The sequence below is a fragment of the Sorex araneus genome, chromosome 2, assembly GCF_027595985.1.
Source record: "Sorex araneus isolate mSorAra2 chromosome 2, mSorAra2.pri, whole genome shotgun sequence".
NCBI lineage: Eukaryota > Metazoa > Chordata > Mammalia > Eulipotyphla > Soricidae > Sorex > Sorex araneus.
In genome coordinates, this window is record NC_073303.1 from 190076383 (window position 1) to 190089049 (window position 12667).

Here is a 12667-nt window from a genome sequence, read left to right on the forward strand (position 1 = left end):
AGAAAGAAGGAGAGAAAGGAGAGAAAAGGAGGAAAGGAAGGAAGAGCGAGAGAAGAGAGAGAGAAAGAAAGAATAAACCAAAGACCGACAAGATATTGCCGCCATATTTTTAAAGTAGCTAAGTTATAAGATAAGATTTAGGAAATTGCAAACTGGGCAACATTTCTGAAAATACATGGACCTAGTTAATAAATCAATAAGATGCCCCCAATTTTAATGTCATAAAAAGATTTAAATCTCTGAAATGGGAGTAATCAACACCTATACATCGAATAGTAAATACCACATCGTAAATATGATAGGAGTTAGCACACAGATTTACCCAAACCCTTAAGGTACAGTAGAAAATTTCTAAGATATATTACCATTATGAATTAATTATAGTTAGAAGTAGGTTCCTGTTTTTTTAAAAAAACACACAACTTTTTATCAGTAGAATGAAAAGGTAAGGATAAGAAAACTAGCACACCCTAATCTAATGTTTATCTCTAAATGAGATGGCTCTCATACATGCTGGCTTTAGATCAGTCAAGTGGAGGTTAGATTAGATCCTATTTCTTAGCAATAATAGTTAAATAATCTTTTATTTACTGGTTACTGATAAATAAAGATACTGGTTACTTCATAACCTATGGTCCTATGTTCCTTGGTTGTTAAATAAAATCTGCCCTTACTCTTTTGATCAATACTAGCTTAAGTAAATGGCATTTACTATAATCTTAGTGATTCTTGAGAAATGTGAAATTGCTATTTTATGCCCTTAAATTTTCTAACATTTAAGCTCGTCCTTCTTTTACATTTTTTCCCTTTCAAATATTCAACTGAGTTTTTAGTTCATTCAAGAGACACTGAGTGCTTACTTATTGAAAGTCACAACAAACGTGAAACTCTTAGGATAATTCAGTAATGTTACAAAAATACCAATTTTCATAAACTTCTATTTCAAATAAAACAATTACTTCCAAATTTACAGACACTATACAATAGATTTCTTAGTCTTCCATACCATGTAGTTTATTCCCTGTCTAGCTCTCAGATTATTCTTTCCCTTCACTGGCCCAGTGAACATAATGTATTTCTTTTTCCCAATCTACTATGCTCATGACTTTGCTAATTAAAATTCGAAAGATGATGTGGCGCTCTATAGTCAGGTTACTGCTAGTTATTGAAATATTACTCTAGGGTAAGAGCATATTTTTCTCAAATCCAATTGTGCCATCTAATAAAAGAACTTACTTAATGAAAAGATCTATCCTGACTCACATTGTATTAACAATAACGAGGGCTAAGAAAGTGGACATATATCAGAGGTAATTTTAGCTTATTAATAATATGCAAGATAGGGGCCAGAGTGATAGTACAGAGGGCAGGTGCTTGTCTGGCATACTGCTGACTCGAATTTGATTCCCGGTACCCTGTATGGTCCTTTGAGCCCTGCCAGGAGTGATCCCTGACCACAGAGCCAGGAGTATTCCCTGAGCACATCCATGTGTGGTTCCCAAACTGAAATAGTAATAATAGCATGCAAGATAAAAAAAATTATGGTGAATGTTCGAGAATTTTTCTTGACAAAAAAACACACAATCAAATGATTCTAATGCCCTTCCAAATAAAAATGTGATTTCAATAGTATCCAAATTTAAATAATAACCATTTTCTATTCTAATCTTCCAGCATTATTTGCCAACCCTACAACACAAATTATTATTGCCAGAACACTCCATACAAGTTTCCAAATTCATTGGCATACTGCTGACTCAAATTTGATTCCTGGTACCCTGTATGGTCCTTTGAGCCCTGACAGGAGTGATCCCTGAGCACAGAGCTATTTTTTCTCTATAAATCCCTTAGAATCCATAAGATAATGCTTCATCTGCTTCCATCCTCAGTATGTTCCAGATCACACTCCCATCTCCTTAACACCTATTCTTTCTTTTTCTTATTTTATTTTTTTAAAAAAATTTATTGAATCACTGTGAGATAGTTACGAGCTTTCATGTTTGGGTTACAGTCACACAATGATCAAGCACCCATCCCCCCACCAGTGCATATTCCCCACCACCAATATCCCTGTATACCCCCCCTTTCCCACCCTCCCCCTGCCTCCATGGCAGACAATATTCCCTATACATTCTCTCTACTTGGGCATTATAGCTTGCAACACAGACACTGTGAGGTCATCATATTTGGTCCATTATCTACTTTCAGCACAAATCTCCCATCCTGACTGATTCCTCCAGCCATAATTTTCTTAGTGATCCCTTCTCTATTCCATCTGCTTTCTCCCCTCTGCTCATGAAGCAGGCTTCCAGCTATCCCCCTGGCCCTTGTATCTACTTTCCTTGGGTGTCAACCTCATGTGATGTTCTATACTCCACAAATGAGAGTGCAGTCCTTCTATGTCTGTTCCTCTCTCTGACTCATTTCACTTAGCACGATACTCTCCATTAACATCTATTCTTATTGTAATCTTTCACTTAAAATATTCACAACACATTAATACTATGCAGCTTCAAGGAACAATGAAATCATGCAATTTGCTGCAATGTGATTGCAACTGGGCGGCATCAGTCTGAGTGAAGTAAGCCAAAAGAAGAAAGAAAAACACAGGATGGTCTCACATATATCTGTGATATACAGAATAACTGGACAAGGAAATGCAATCGCATAGATTGGGGGGAGAAGGGGATGCCTAGATTACCCATAATCCCAGAGTATAGGGAGAAGGACAGAAAGGAAAGAAATCAAGGCTGGAAAGGAAGAAAATGAACAAGGGAAGTAATGGGGGAAACAGGTGTTGGGGTTTCTGTGAAACTGGGGATGTGGGAGACTGGTATGGTTATTTATCCAGAGCACAGACTCAACAACTCTGAAACCATGAGATCTAAGTTGCAATCACACTGAACGTTGAAATGTCAAGGTGGTGGGTGGGGGCAGGAAGGAACATGGGAATGTTGAGAGAATGGTGTTGACACTGCTAGAGGGACTGGTGTTGAAATATTGTTTGCCTAAAATAAAACTATCAATAATTCTGTAAATCAAGGTTCTTTAATTAAATACATTTTTATTTTTATTTTTATTATTTTTTGCTTTTTGGGTCACAGCCGGTGCTGCACAGGGGTCACTCCTGGCTCTGCACTCAAGAACCACCCCTGGCAGTGCTCAGGGGACCATATGGGATGCTGGGAATCGAACGAGGGTTGGCCGCATGCAAGGCAAACGCCCTACCCGCTGTGCTATCGCTCCAGTTCCTAAATACATTTTTTAAAAAGTCACACCATATTGTGTTAAAGTGACTGATTCAAATTGGAAACTTCTTAGGGATTAGATGAACAGCCCTGGGAAGATGGGTCTAGTTCTGATTACATTGATTCTGAGATCCTGAATCACAGGTCACTTAACTACTGAGCAAGATCAGTTGGGGCTGGAGAGATAGCACAGTGGGTAGGGTGTTTGCCTTGCACACGGCCGAACGGGGGTTCGATTCCCAGCATCCCATATGGTCCCCTGAGCACCACCAGGAGTAATTCCTGAGTGCATCGCCAGGTGTGACACAAGAAGCCAAAAAAAAAAAAATCAGTCTGTGCCCACAACCACAAACCCTAACAATATCTTATCTGCATTAAATTCTGCAGAAGCGGCATAAAGATAATTTTCTATATGTAGGATCACAAATTATCACCAAGGAAACACAAACATCTGAAAAAGTCCAGATAAAAATCCACCACGAGAGTTAGGATGCTGATAGTAATTTGACTGCAAACTCCCCCCTTCCTGCACCGCCCCCCAGATTACAAATCTATATTTTGTTTTTTTATTTTCTAAACTTTATTTTAGAACTATGGTTTAGAGAAATGTTATTGGTGGGCTTTCACACAGATAACATTTCAGAACCACTCCCTCCATTGGTTCCCTCTTTCCTCTGCCATTGTTCCAGTGTCTCTTCACTGGCAACAGCTGTGCCACCGCCTGGGTCAGCCATGACCAAGACCAGGAGCAAACCCAGTGCCCTACCTGCTGTCCTACCTCTCCAGCTTCATTTGGGACTTTCTTTTAACTTGTGTTTTTCCCTTTCTCCGGAATTCAAATTTGCACAGTATTTAAAATTGGCTTCATTTTCTATGTGCCCAACAGTCCCGCATCTTCCATCAACTCTGCAGCAGAGCTCTGAAAAGACTCAGTCAGTGCAAGTAAGGCCAAAAGGTCATACTTCTGTGACACTTCCCCGCTCTGGGGACCTCCCAGCCCCCTCCACCTGCACTGGCAGCTCTCCCGCCCAGCTTGGGACAGCCCTTCATCATCAGCTTTCAAAGGTAAACTCTTGCTGATAGAAAAACTAAAAGGAAGAAAGAAAGAAAGAAAGAAAGAAAGAAAGAAAGAAAGAAAGAAAGAAAGAAAGAAAGAAAGAAAGAAAGAGAAGGAAGGAAGGAAGGAAGGAAGGAAGGAAGGAAGGAAGGAAGGAAGGAAGGAAGGAAGGAGGAAGGGCGAGAGAGAAAGAAAGAAAGAAAGAAAGAAAGAAAGAAAGAAAGAAAGAAAGAAAGAAAGAAAGAAAGAAAGAAAGAAAGAAAGAAAGAAAGAAAGGAAGGAAGGAAGGAAGGAAGAAAGAAAGGAAGGAAGAAAGGAAGGGAGAAAGGAAGAAAGAAAGAAAGAAAGAAAGAAAGAAAGAGAGAGAGAGAGAGAGAGAGAGAGAGAGAGAGAGAGAGAGAGAGAGAAAAGGAAAGAAATAGACTCCTGGGATACATGTTGAGCAAGAGTGATTTATCAAGGAATGAGGAAGAAAGGGAAAGTTCAATAAAGCCATTGGGTGTCACTCAGTACAAAACAATGACAACATTGTGTCATTGTTTTGACACAATCACCACAAAAACTTTGACACAAAAACTCCACAACCACCAATGCTTAGGACTTATTCTTGGTTCTGTGCTCAGGGATCACTCTTGTTGGTGCTCAGGGAACCATATAGATGCTGGGGATAGAACTGGGTCAGCCATGTGCAAGACAAGCTCTCTGCCTATCTTTCCAGCCCTAAAACTGAGTTATGACCCCAAATTTCCTTCCAAGATGTCCTCAGAATCTTCTGTAACTACCCTAGACCAGGATGCTTGGTATTTAAAACCACCATCCCAACCAAACAAAGGAAGCAACCTAATTTCCAAAAGGAAGAAATAAACATTTAGCAATGCTAGAATAAAAAAAAGTCAAACTTTCCAGGAATAGTGAAAAAAAAAAGCAGGCCACAGACAGGAAATAGAATATTTACAAACCTATTAAACTTTTAAGAGCAAAACAGGTGTAAAAATGATTCACTGGAAGAAGGTCAAATAGTTTTAGTTATTAATTCTTGGTTGTGGTTGCATTTTAAACTTTGTACAATAAAAAAATTTCAGTGTTGTAATCTAAGAAATGTATTTCTAATACACAATTGCAATTTATAACACATATTACAAATGGCTCGCCCATTAACTACACCAATCATTTTCAATGCATTAATAAAAAGCATTGAAATATCCGGCCAAGTTAACAGTGTATTTGAGTCATCTAGGACTTAACACAAATAAATTTTTCATTTCATTAAAACATGTATGGCAAAGTTCTTTGATTGGGCATGACAGAAAACTGGAAGAAGCCGTGACTTTCTAATGACTCACATTACTTAATATCTTGAATATATCTCTAATAGAAAAATAAAAAGTTAAAGATTTCACTAGGTAAATCATTCGTGCTATCAAAAGCTATTCTCCAGACAACACATGATTTGTTAAAATTCTCAGAAGATGTAAGAGCAGATGCAATTATTAAAATGAGAGCATTAGTCTAATTTGGAATTGGAGCCAACATAAACTAAATTTTTTTCAACATTTGATTTTTTAAAAAGCTCTTAAAATTTTTATAAAAGGTATCTTCCCACTCATTCTCTGTCACAAACTTTGGGAAGCAAATCATTCTGAAGTCAATATAATTTGGGGTCTATCAGGAACTTGGCACAGAGGGATGGAGTTTTTAACATTGGCTTTGGAGAATTATCTCATTCAAAGGTAATCATTTACATATATACCTGCATCACCAAATGAGATGGTACTCTGCCTTCTTAGGTCTTCCCCATCATTAATGAATCTATGGGATAACCTTAACTTCTGCCCATTTAAGAATCAATCCTGAAACAACTGTTAGACCATAAGAAGCTATTACTCCTCTATAAAGTTCATAAAAGCACAACCACCAACAGTTTAAAAAAATCAAATTAACAGCCATTTCTGTGACCTTTCCAGCCATCATTATTATTATTACCTGAGGGTGGATGGAAAATTTTATGAAGTGAGTTTCACAGTCCTCTTTTTTCTAATGACAATACATACTACTCATTTATTATAGAATTTAAATAGGGAAAAAAGGCTTCAATAAAATTCAAATCACTTGTAATCCCACTGTTTACATTTCTTTTCCATGTCTATATTCCTTCGTAAAGTAGTTGAGATTAAGATCCTATATGCTAGGTCAGAGTGAAAGCACAGCTTGCCTTGCACACAGCTGACTAAGTACAAACCCAGCACCACATATGATCCCCGAAACTCTGTCAGTAGTGATACCTGAGTGCAGAGTCAGGAATCAGTCCTGAGCACCAAACTATAAACTTGGAATATTCCAAAGTACCATATAGAAGATCACATAGAGAAAACTGCTGTGCCTAAGGATATAGCCTGATGGAGAAAAATGCCCAAGAACCTGGTCATTCGGTATAGAAATGGGAGGAAGAATATCTTTAGAAATACAGATCATTCAAAAACTGACCTCCTCACTGGGTTCAAAAGTCATGATCCCCAAGAATCCTTTTCCTCACAGGTATATACAATCCCAGCACTAGCATCACCCTGGTCTCTCTACCTGGGTCCACAGAAAACAGGTCAGTGAGAGTCGGAAGACTGTGGTCACTGACTCACTGTCATACTAAACTCCTGCACTGGCACACTGGGTATCCACATCTAAAATAAAAACGTTCTTCTGTACCATCAGCTCTAAGGAAAGATGACTCATGAAATTCACCATTAAATAATGGGACTACAATGGCAATGATAGTTTGGAAATGGTGACTGGATAAGAGGATAAGAATTGAGTGAGTTGGTAAAGGGATATACATATTCTGTCAGTGTCTGTATTTCAAACCATAATGGCCAGAAAGGGAGGAGAGAGAGAGAGAGACAGAGAGAGAGACAGAGAGAGACAGAGAGACAGAGACAGAGACAGAGAGACAGACACACACAGAGAGAGAGAGAGAGAGAGAGAGAGAGAGAGAGAGAGAGAGAGAGAGAGAGAGCCCCATAGAGGCAGCCTGGGGTGTGGGTGATGGAGATGGTGGCAAGAGGAAAACTAGGGTCAGGGTCATTAGTGATGGGAAAAGTACACTGGTGACGGGATGGGTATTAGAGCATCCTAGACTGAGACCCAGTCATGAACAATTTGGCAGCTGTGTATCTCATAGTAATTCAATTAATTTATTTAATAGAAAAGAAACAAAGTAAGGGAATAACAAGTGACCAACAGGAAGAGACCCTCTGAGTCAGCCTACAGAACTGAGGTGCCCATAGGGTGGGGCAGAGACGGATGCTGAAATATCATATGTCTGAAACTCTATTCATTGGCAGTGTTGTAAATCCTGGTGCGTAAGCAGACTCTAGAGAAAAAAAGTTCTTTCATGCTTAACCCTATTCTTACCACAGTCTTTTCTTTTCTTTTTGCTTTTTGGGTCACACTCAGCAATGCACAGGGGTTACTCTTGGCTTATGCACTCAGGAATTACTCCTGGCGGTGCTAGGGGGACCAAATGGGATTCTGGGAATCGAACTTGGATTGGCCAAGCAACCCAAGTTGCTTGGTGCAAAGCAAACGCCCTACCCATTGTGCTATTGCTCCAGCCCCTCTTACCACAGTCTTATGGAACATTTTAAAATATTGTCGTCAGTGTGATGTTTCTCAACAGAGCTGTGTAGTATAAATTTAAAAAAGAAATCTACTCTAGCAATAGTATCTATCACAGTACCTAAACATATCTTTTCACACTGAAGAAGGTTAACTATAGATAATTCCCATAAAAAATTACCTAAAAAAGCGGATGTTTGCCCTAAAGTGATATTAAAACAATACAATTCAATGAGGCTACAGCTGAATAACTTCAATTTCTCCTATGTCCACATCTGAAAGGTCTCCTGGTTAACCATACTTATGTGTTTGACAATTCTTGAAAATGAAACAGAATGACTCCAGGTAATCATTTACCTTATCACTTAAAGTAGCCATTCTTTAACTTCTGATTCTTGTGGACCTAGCTATTAACCTTACTTTGCCCCTGAAAGTCAACAGTGCTTTATCTTATGCAACAGTACCCAGTCTTTACTAGACAGAGTCAAGTGCAGAAGAATGGCAGTTTCAACAGTGGCTCTACTATACCGGGATGGTAAGTCATTTCAATGGTAAGCGCTGGAAAGTTTTGCAAAGAAAATACCCTCCCATAAGTAGTGACACTGGTGTACTTGAATCCGTGTGAGATCATGAACAAACTGCACCTATGATTAAGACAGATTCTATATTCTGGCCATAGAAGGACCATGAAAAGAGTGAGATCATAAGAAGCAACTCATTTTCAAAGGGAAGCATCCACTCCAAGGGAAGAAAATCCCAAAGCATCCTGATACACTGGCTCCATCTAATCCCATACTGTCGAAGGAATGCCTCAGCCATACTCTAGAGAACAATGAACGAGCCAGAGAAGTGACAAAGACACAGAATCTGATTTAGAAATGTGTCCACACATGGACACGTTTCTCTTTTTTCAAGCCTTGTTTTGAATTGTAACATGCTTCACATTCAAGGTAATACAAGTTTCTGTTTTCCTGAAAGAAAAAAAAATTCTCTTTCATCTATAGGACATATTTGGAGATAGAGATAGATTTTATACGGTAGTTATGATAATGCTAAACAGTAATACTTTGTTTGTAGCCTAGTATGATCATAAAGTAGAAAACATTATCCAATAGAGATTTAAGCCTGTTCTGGGGTCCCAGGGTCAGGGCAATAGGGCTCCAAGACTCAGAACCTGTTCCCCACGAGGTTACATTCTAAAGGAAATGTATCTGAAATAGCAGGAGCAGGTGAGAGCCCGAAGATATAAATCATTAGCACAGCCTGGCCCACCTAATTAACTCATTTGTGAGCTACCTCCTGACTTGTGCTGAATAATATGATCTCATGGGGTAACAACGAAGTTAGTTTTAATGACACAGTTCACAGAGACAAGTGACCTTTATCTTTTCTTGAAGGAAGGGCTCCCTATCTAGTATGTAAACAGTTATTTTCGGCTTATTAAATCTTCACTTCTTGACCAATCAAGCAGGAAAGGCTAAGCAGACGGGTGCAGGATAGAAGAACGAACAAAGAAAGTCTTGAGTTAACAGATCTCCAAGACTCTGGTTTTTGCACACTTTCTGCATCAGTCACACTGTGAGCAGTAAAGCCACCTGAAGGAACACTGATTCTGATGCCCCGTGTTTCCTACGCACACTCCAAATTACAAACATGCATAGTCATGCTATTGTGCCATTTGAACCAGCCCATGTAGGAGACTGATTTTCACGGCCTTTAATAATCGTCTTTGTTTTCAAGACCTTTGTTAGCACTGTAAAATTTTTTCATTTTAGTCTTTACAGGCATCAGGAAACACTATCAGTTTATGTCCGTGTCTCCCACTAGAGATCCCTATTTTCTATATTTAGAAGCATCCCACTGAAGGATAAACATCTCGATGTTAGTGATCAGAAGACTGTTGATTTCCACAAATCAGCCTGATAGCAGAAATATAACTAGGAAGAGAGGGATCACTGAGTCAGACTAAAAACACTGTCATGTTTGTTTGATATTTAAAGAAAAAAATGAAAGGAAGGAAGGAAGAAAGGAAGGAAGGAAGGAAGGAAGGAAGGAAGGAAGGAAGGAAGGAAGGGAGGGAGGAAGGAAAGGAAGGAAGGAAGGAAGGAAGGAAGGAAGGGAGGGAGGAAGGAAGGAAGGAAGGAAGGAAGGAAGGAAGGAAGGGAGGGAGGGAGGAAGGAAGGAAGGAAGGAAGGAAGGAAGGAAGGAAGGAAGGAAGGAAGGAAGGAGGAAATAACTTTCTCCTTTAAGAGGAAAAGGAAGGAAGGTGGAAGGAAGGAGGGAAGGAAGGAAGGAAGGAAGGAAGGAAGGAAGGAAGGAAGGAAGGAAGGAAGGAAGGAAGGAAGGAAAGAAGGAAAATAAAACTTTCTCCTTTAAAAGGAATAAAATACCCCAAAACCATTTCCTCCCAGTAGTGGTGAACCAGCCACATAAACTAGCGGTAAGCTAGTCAGACCTTCACTTCAGATTCTTTCTCCAATGAAGTCTATGTGGAGAAGCACACAGGGCCCTAGTCTGATGAGTCTAGATAACATACATGATAAATCACACTCAGAATTTGGTAAAGAGCAGGCAGTCCTGGGATGGGCCCCAGCATCTGCAATGAAGAAACACACGGGATCAATTCCTCCTGCGGCAGGAAGCTAGGAAACCCTGCTCTTCTACCATCAAGGGAAAGACAGGATACCTTCGTAGTAAAAGAAGAGAAAGCAAACAAGTCCAAAGGCAGGAGAAATGGTACCGTGGGTAGGGCATTGGTCTTACATGTGTGGCTGAATCCCCAAAGTGACCACTGAGCGCAGAGCCAGGAGTGAAGCCCTCACCACTGCAGGGTGTGGTCCCCAAACCAAAAACAGAAAGAAAGAAAAAACAAACCCAGTACAGAGTGGCAATAAAGCAATCAAGTCCATCTGGCCTACTTGGAGTGTTCTCTTTTTGATATGCAAAAACCAGGGCTGGGTGCTTACCGAGGCAGCGGTAGGGGATCACAATGTGGGCATGGGTCTTGCATTGTTTACGCCCCCTCTTGCACCAGTTCTGGATGGTCACAGGTTGGTTGGCTTCCACCACGTTGGTGATCTGCAGTTCAGGGTAGACCTAGGAGAAAAAGCACAAAGGGTTATAACCGGGGCTACCGCGGACCACTACTGCTAGTCTACGGGCTTGCTGTTCTCCAGCATTCAAACTAGCTCTCATTTTGATCAAGCGAAAAAAATTCAGGACCCTTGAAACAATAAAAGTGGCAAGAACCTGCACATTTCCTTCAAAACATTAAGCAAGGCAACTTTTTATTTTCTTTTACTATGCCCGTCAAGGTTGTATGTGATCTTGACAGAGGTCAAATTAAAAAGAAAAGCACCCCTTTGATAAGCAAGAAGTTATTTTCAATGCAAAGCAACCTGATGTGTAGATGAGATTCCATAAACTACTAAATATAGTCTATAGTAAATATCTTGCTTGAATGGAACTTGCTCCTATCTTCCTCATTTAGGCGAATGTTTTACATACAGGATATGTCACAAAGCAAGCCTCCTGAATAAAAATTCTTCTGCCTACTTAAAGTAATTCATACAATATAATCTGTCAGTTATCATCCGGGCTGTGTAGTTAAAGAATTGTATTCATAAATCTCTTTCCTTATTAACTACAGCCCTTGCTTAGATTGCTGTTCTTGTTAAATCCTGGTATTTACAGAGCCCTTGAAATAAAACTTGAAACCAGATCAACTGAAATGTATTTGTGACACAGCAAATCATGTTTACTTATTAACAGTGATGAGTAGAGACTCAAAGCAAAAAAGATAAAAATTAAAAATTTATTTCTAGAATGCAGTTTTCTTTGCATAAATCTTAAATTTTGCCAGAGAGTCTATTTTGCCAAATAAACATAATAAAGAAAAAGAATAATAAGAGAACCAAGGGTATTAAAGTAAGAAAATGGTCATAAAATCTAAAATTGGAATATGAGAAGTAGCTAGCCTTGGTGTAGAATACAGAATTCTGGCATTAAAGCCCCAACAACAGTGAGGTAGAAAAATTAAAACTGGTACAGTTCTAAGAAAAACGGTATGAGATTCTTAAAAAAGAAAAGAAAAGAAAAGGAAATACCATATGGTCCAGCCACATTCTTTCTAGCCATTTATCTGAAGGATATGAAAACACTAATTCAAAAGGTTGTTTATGCCCCTAGGCTCATAGCAGCACTGGCATTATTTATAATATAAAAAATATAAAAATCAACCTAAATGCCTATTAATAAATGACTAGACATAGGAGACATATTATATACACTCAATAGAATACTATTCCGCCATTTTAAAAAAAAGAGATGAAATAAAATAAAGACCAAAAGGATGTAACAATGCTAAGTGAAATAATGAAGTGAAATTCAGAGGCTGGTTTCATTCCTATTTGGAATATAAATAACTAACACAAACAAGTTGGTAACACTCAAAAGGTTAAACTATGAAAACAGTAAATATACAGAGTTGCATAGGGATAGGAAAAAGTATTGATGAGCAGGACAGTAGCTGTTTATGACAGTGAAACTATTTCACATGTCACCATGTGAGTAAATGCATGCCATTCTGCATTCATCCATTTGCATGGACAACACCACCAGTGGTCCCTAATGGGAACGAGAAACTTGGGGTGATAATATGCTGGCAAATATTAATAATTGGGTGGCTGTGCATATGCTGGGAGAGGATGTATATAGGAACTTTCCCCCCATTTTTCTGTGAAGCCAAAACTAC

At 39.1% G+C, this 12667-nt stretch overlaps 1 protein-coding gene across 3 annotated transcripts in view; it reads right to left on the reverse strand.

The window, feature by feature from the left end:
• Positions 1-12667, reverse strand: part of APP (amyloid beta precursor protein) — a 287309-nt gene that overhangs the window by 189262 nt on the left and 85380 nt on the right. For all 3 annotated transcript variants that reach the window (XM_055128150.1, XM_055128149.1, XM_055128148.1), the window contains exon 3: positions 10881-11010. In XM_055128150.1, coding sequence (XP_054984125.1) covers positions 10881-11010 — 130 coding nt within the window. The remainder of the gene's footprint in view (positions 1-10880; positions 11011-12667) is intronic.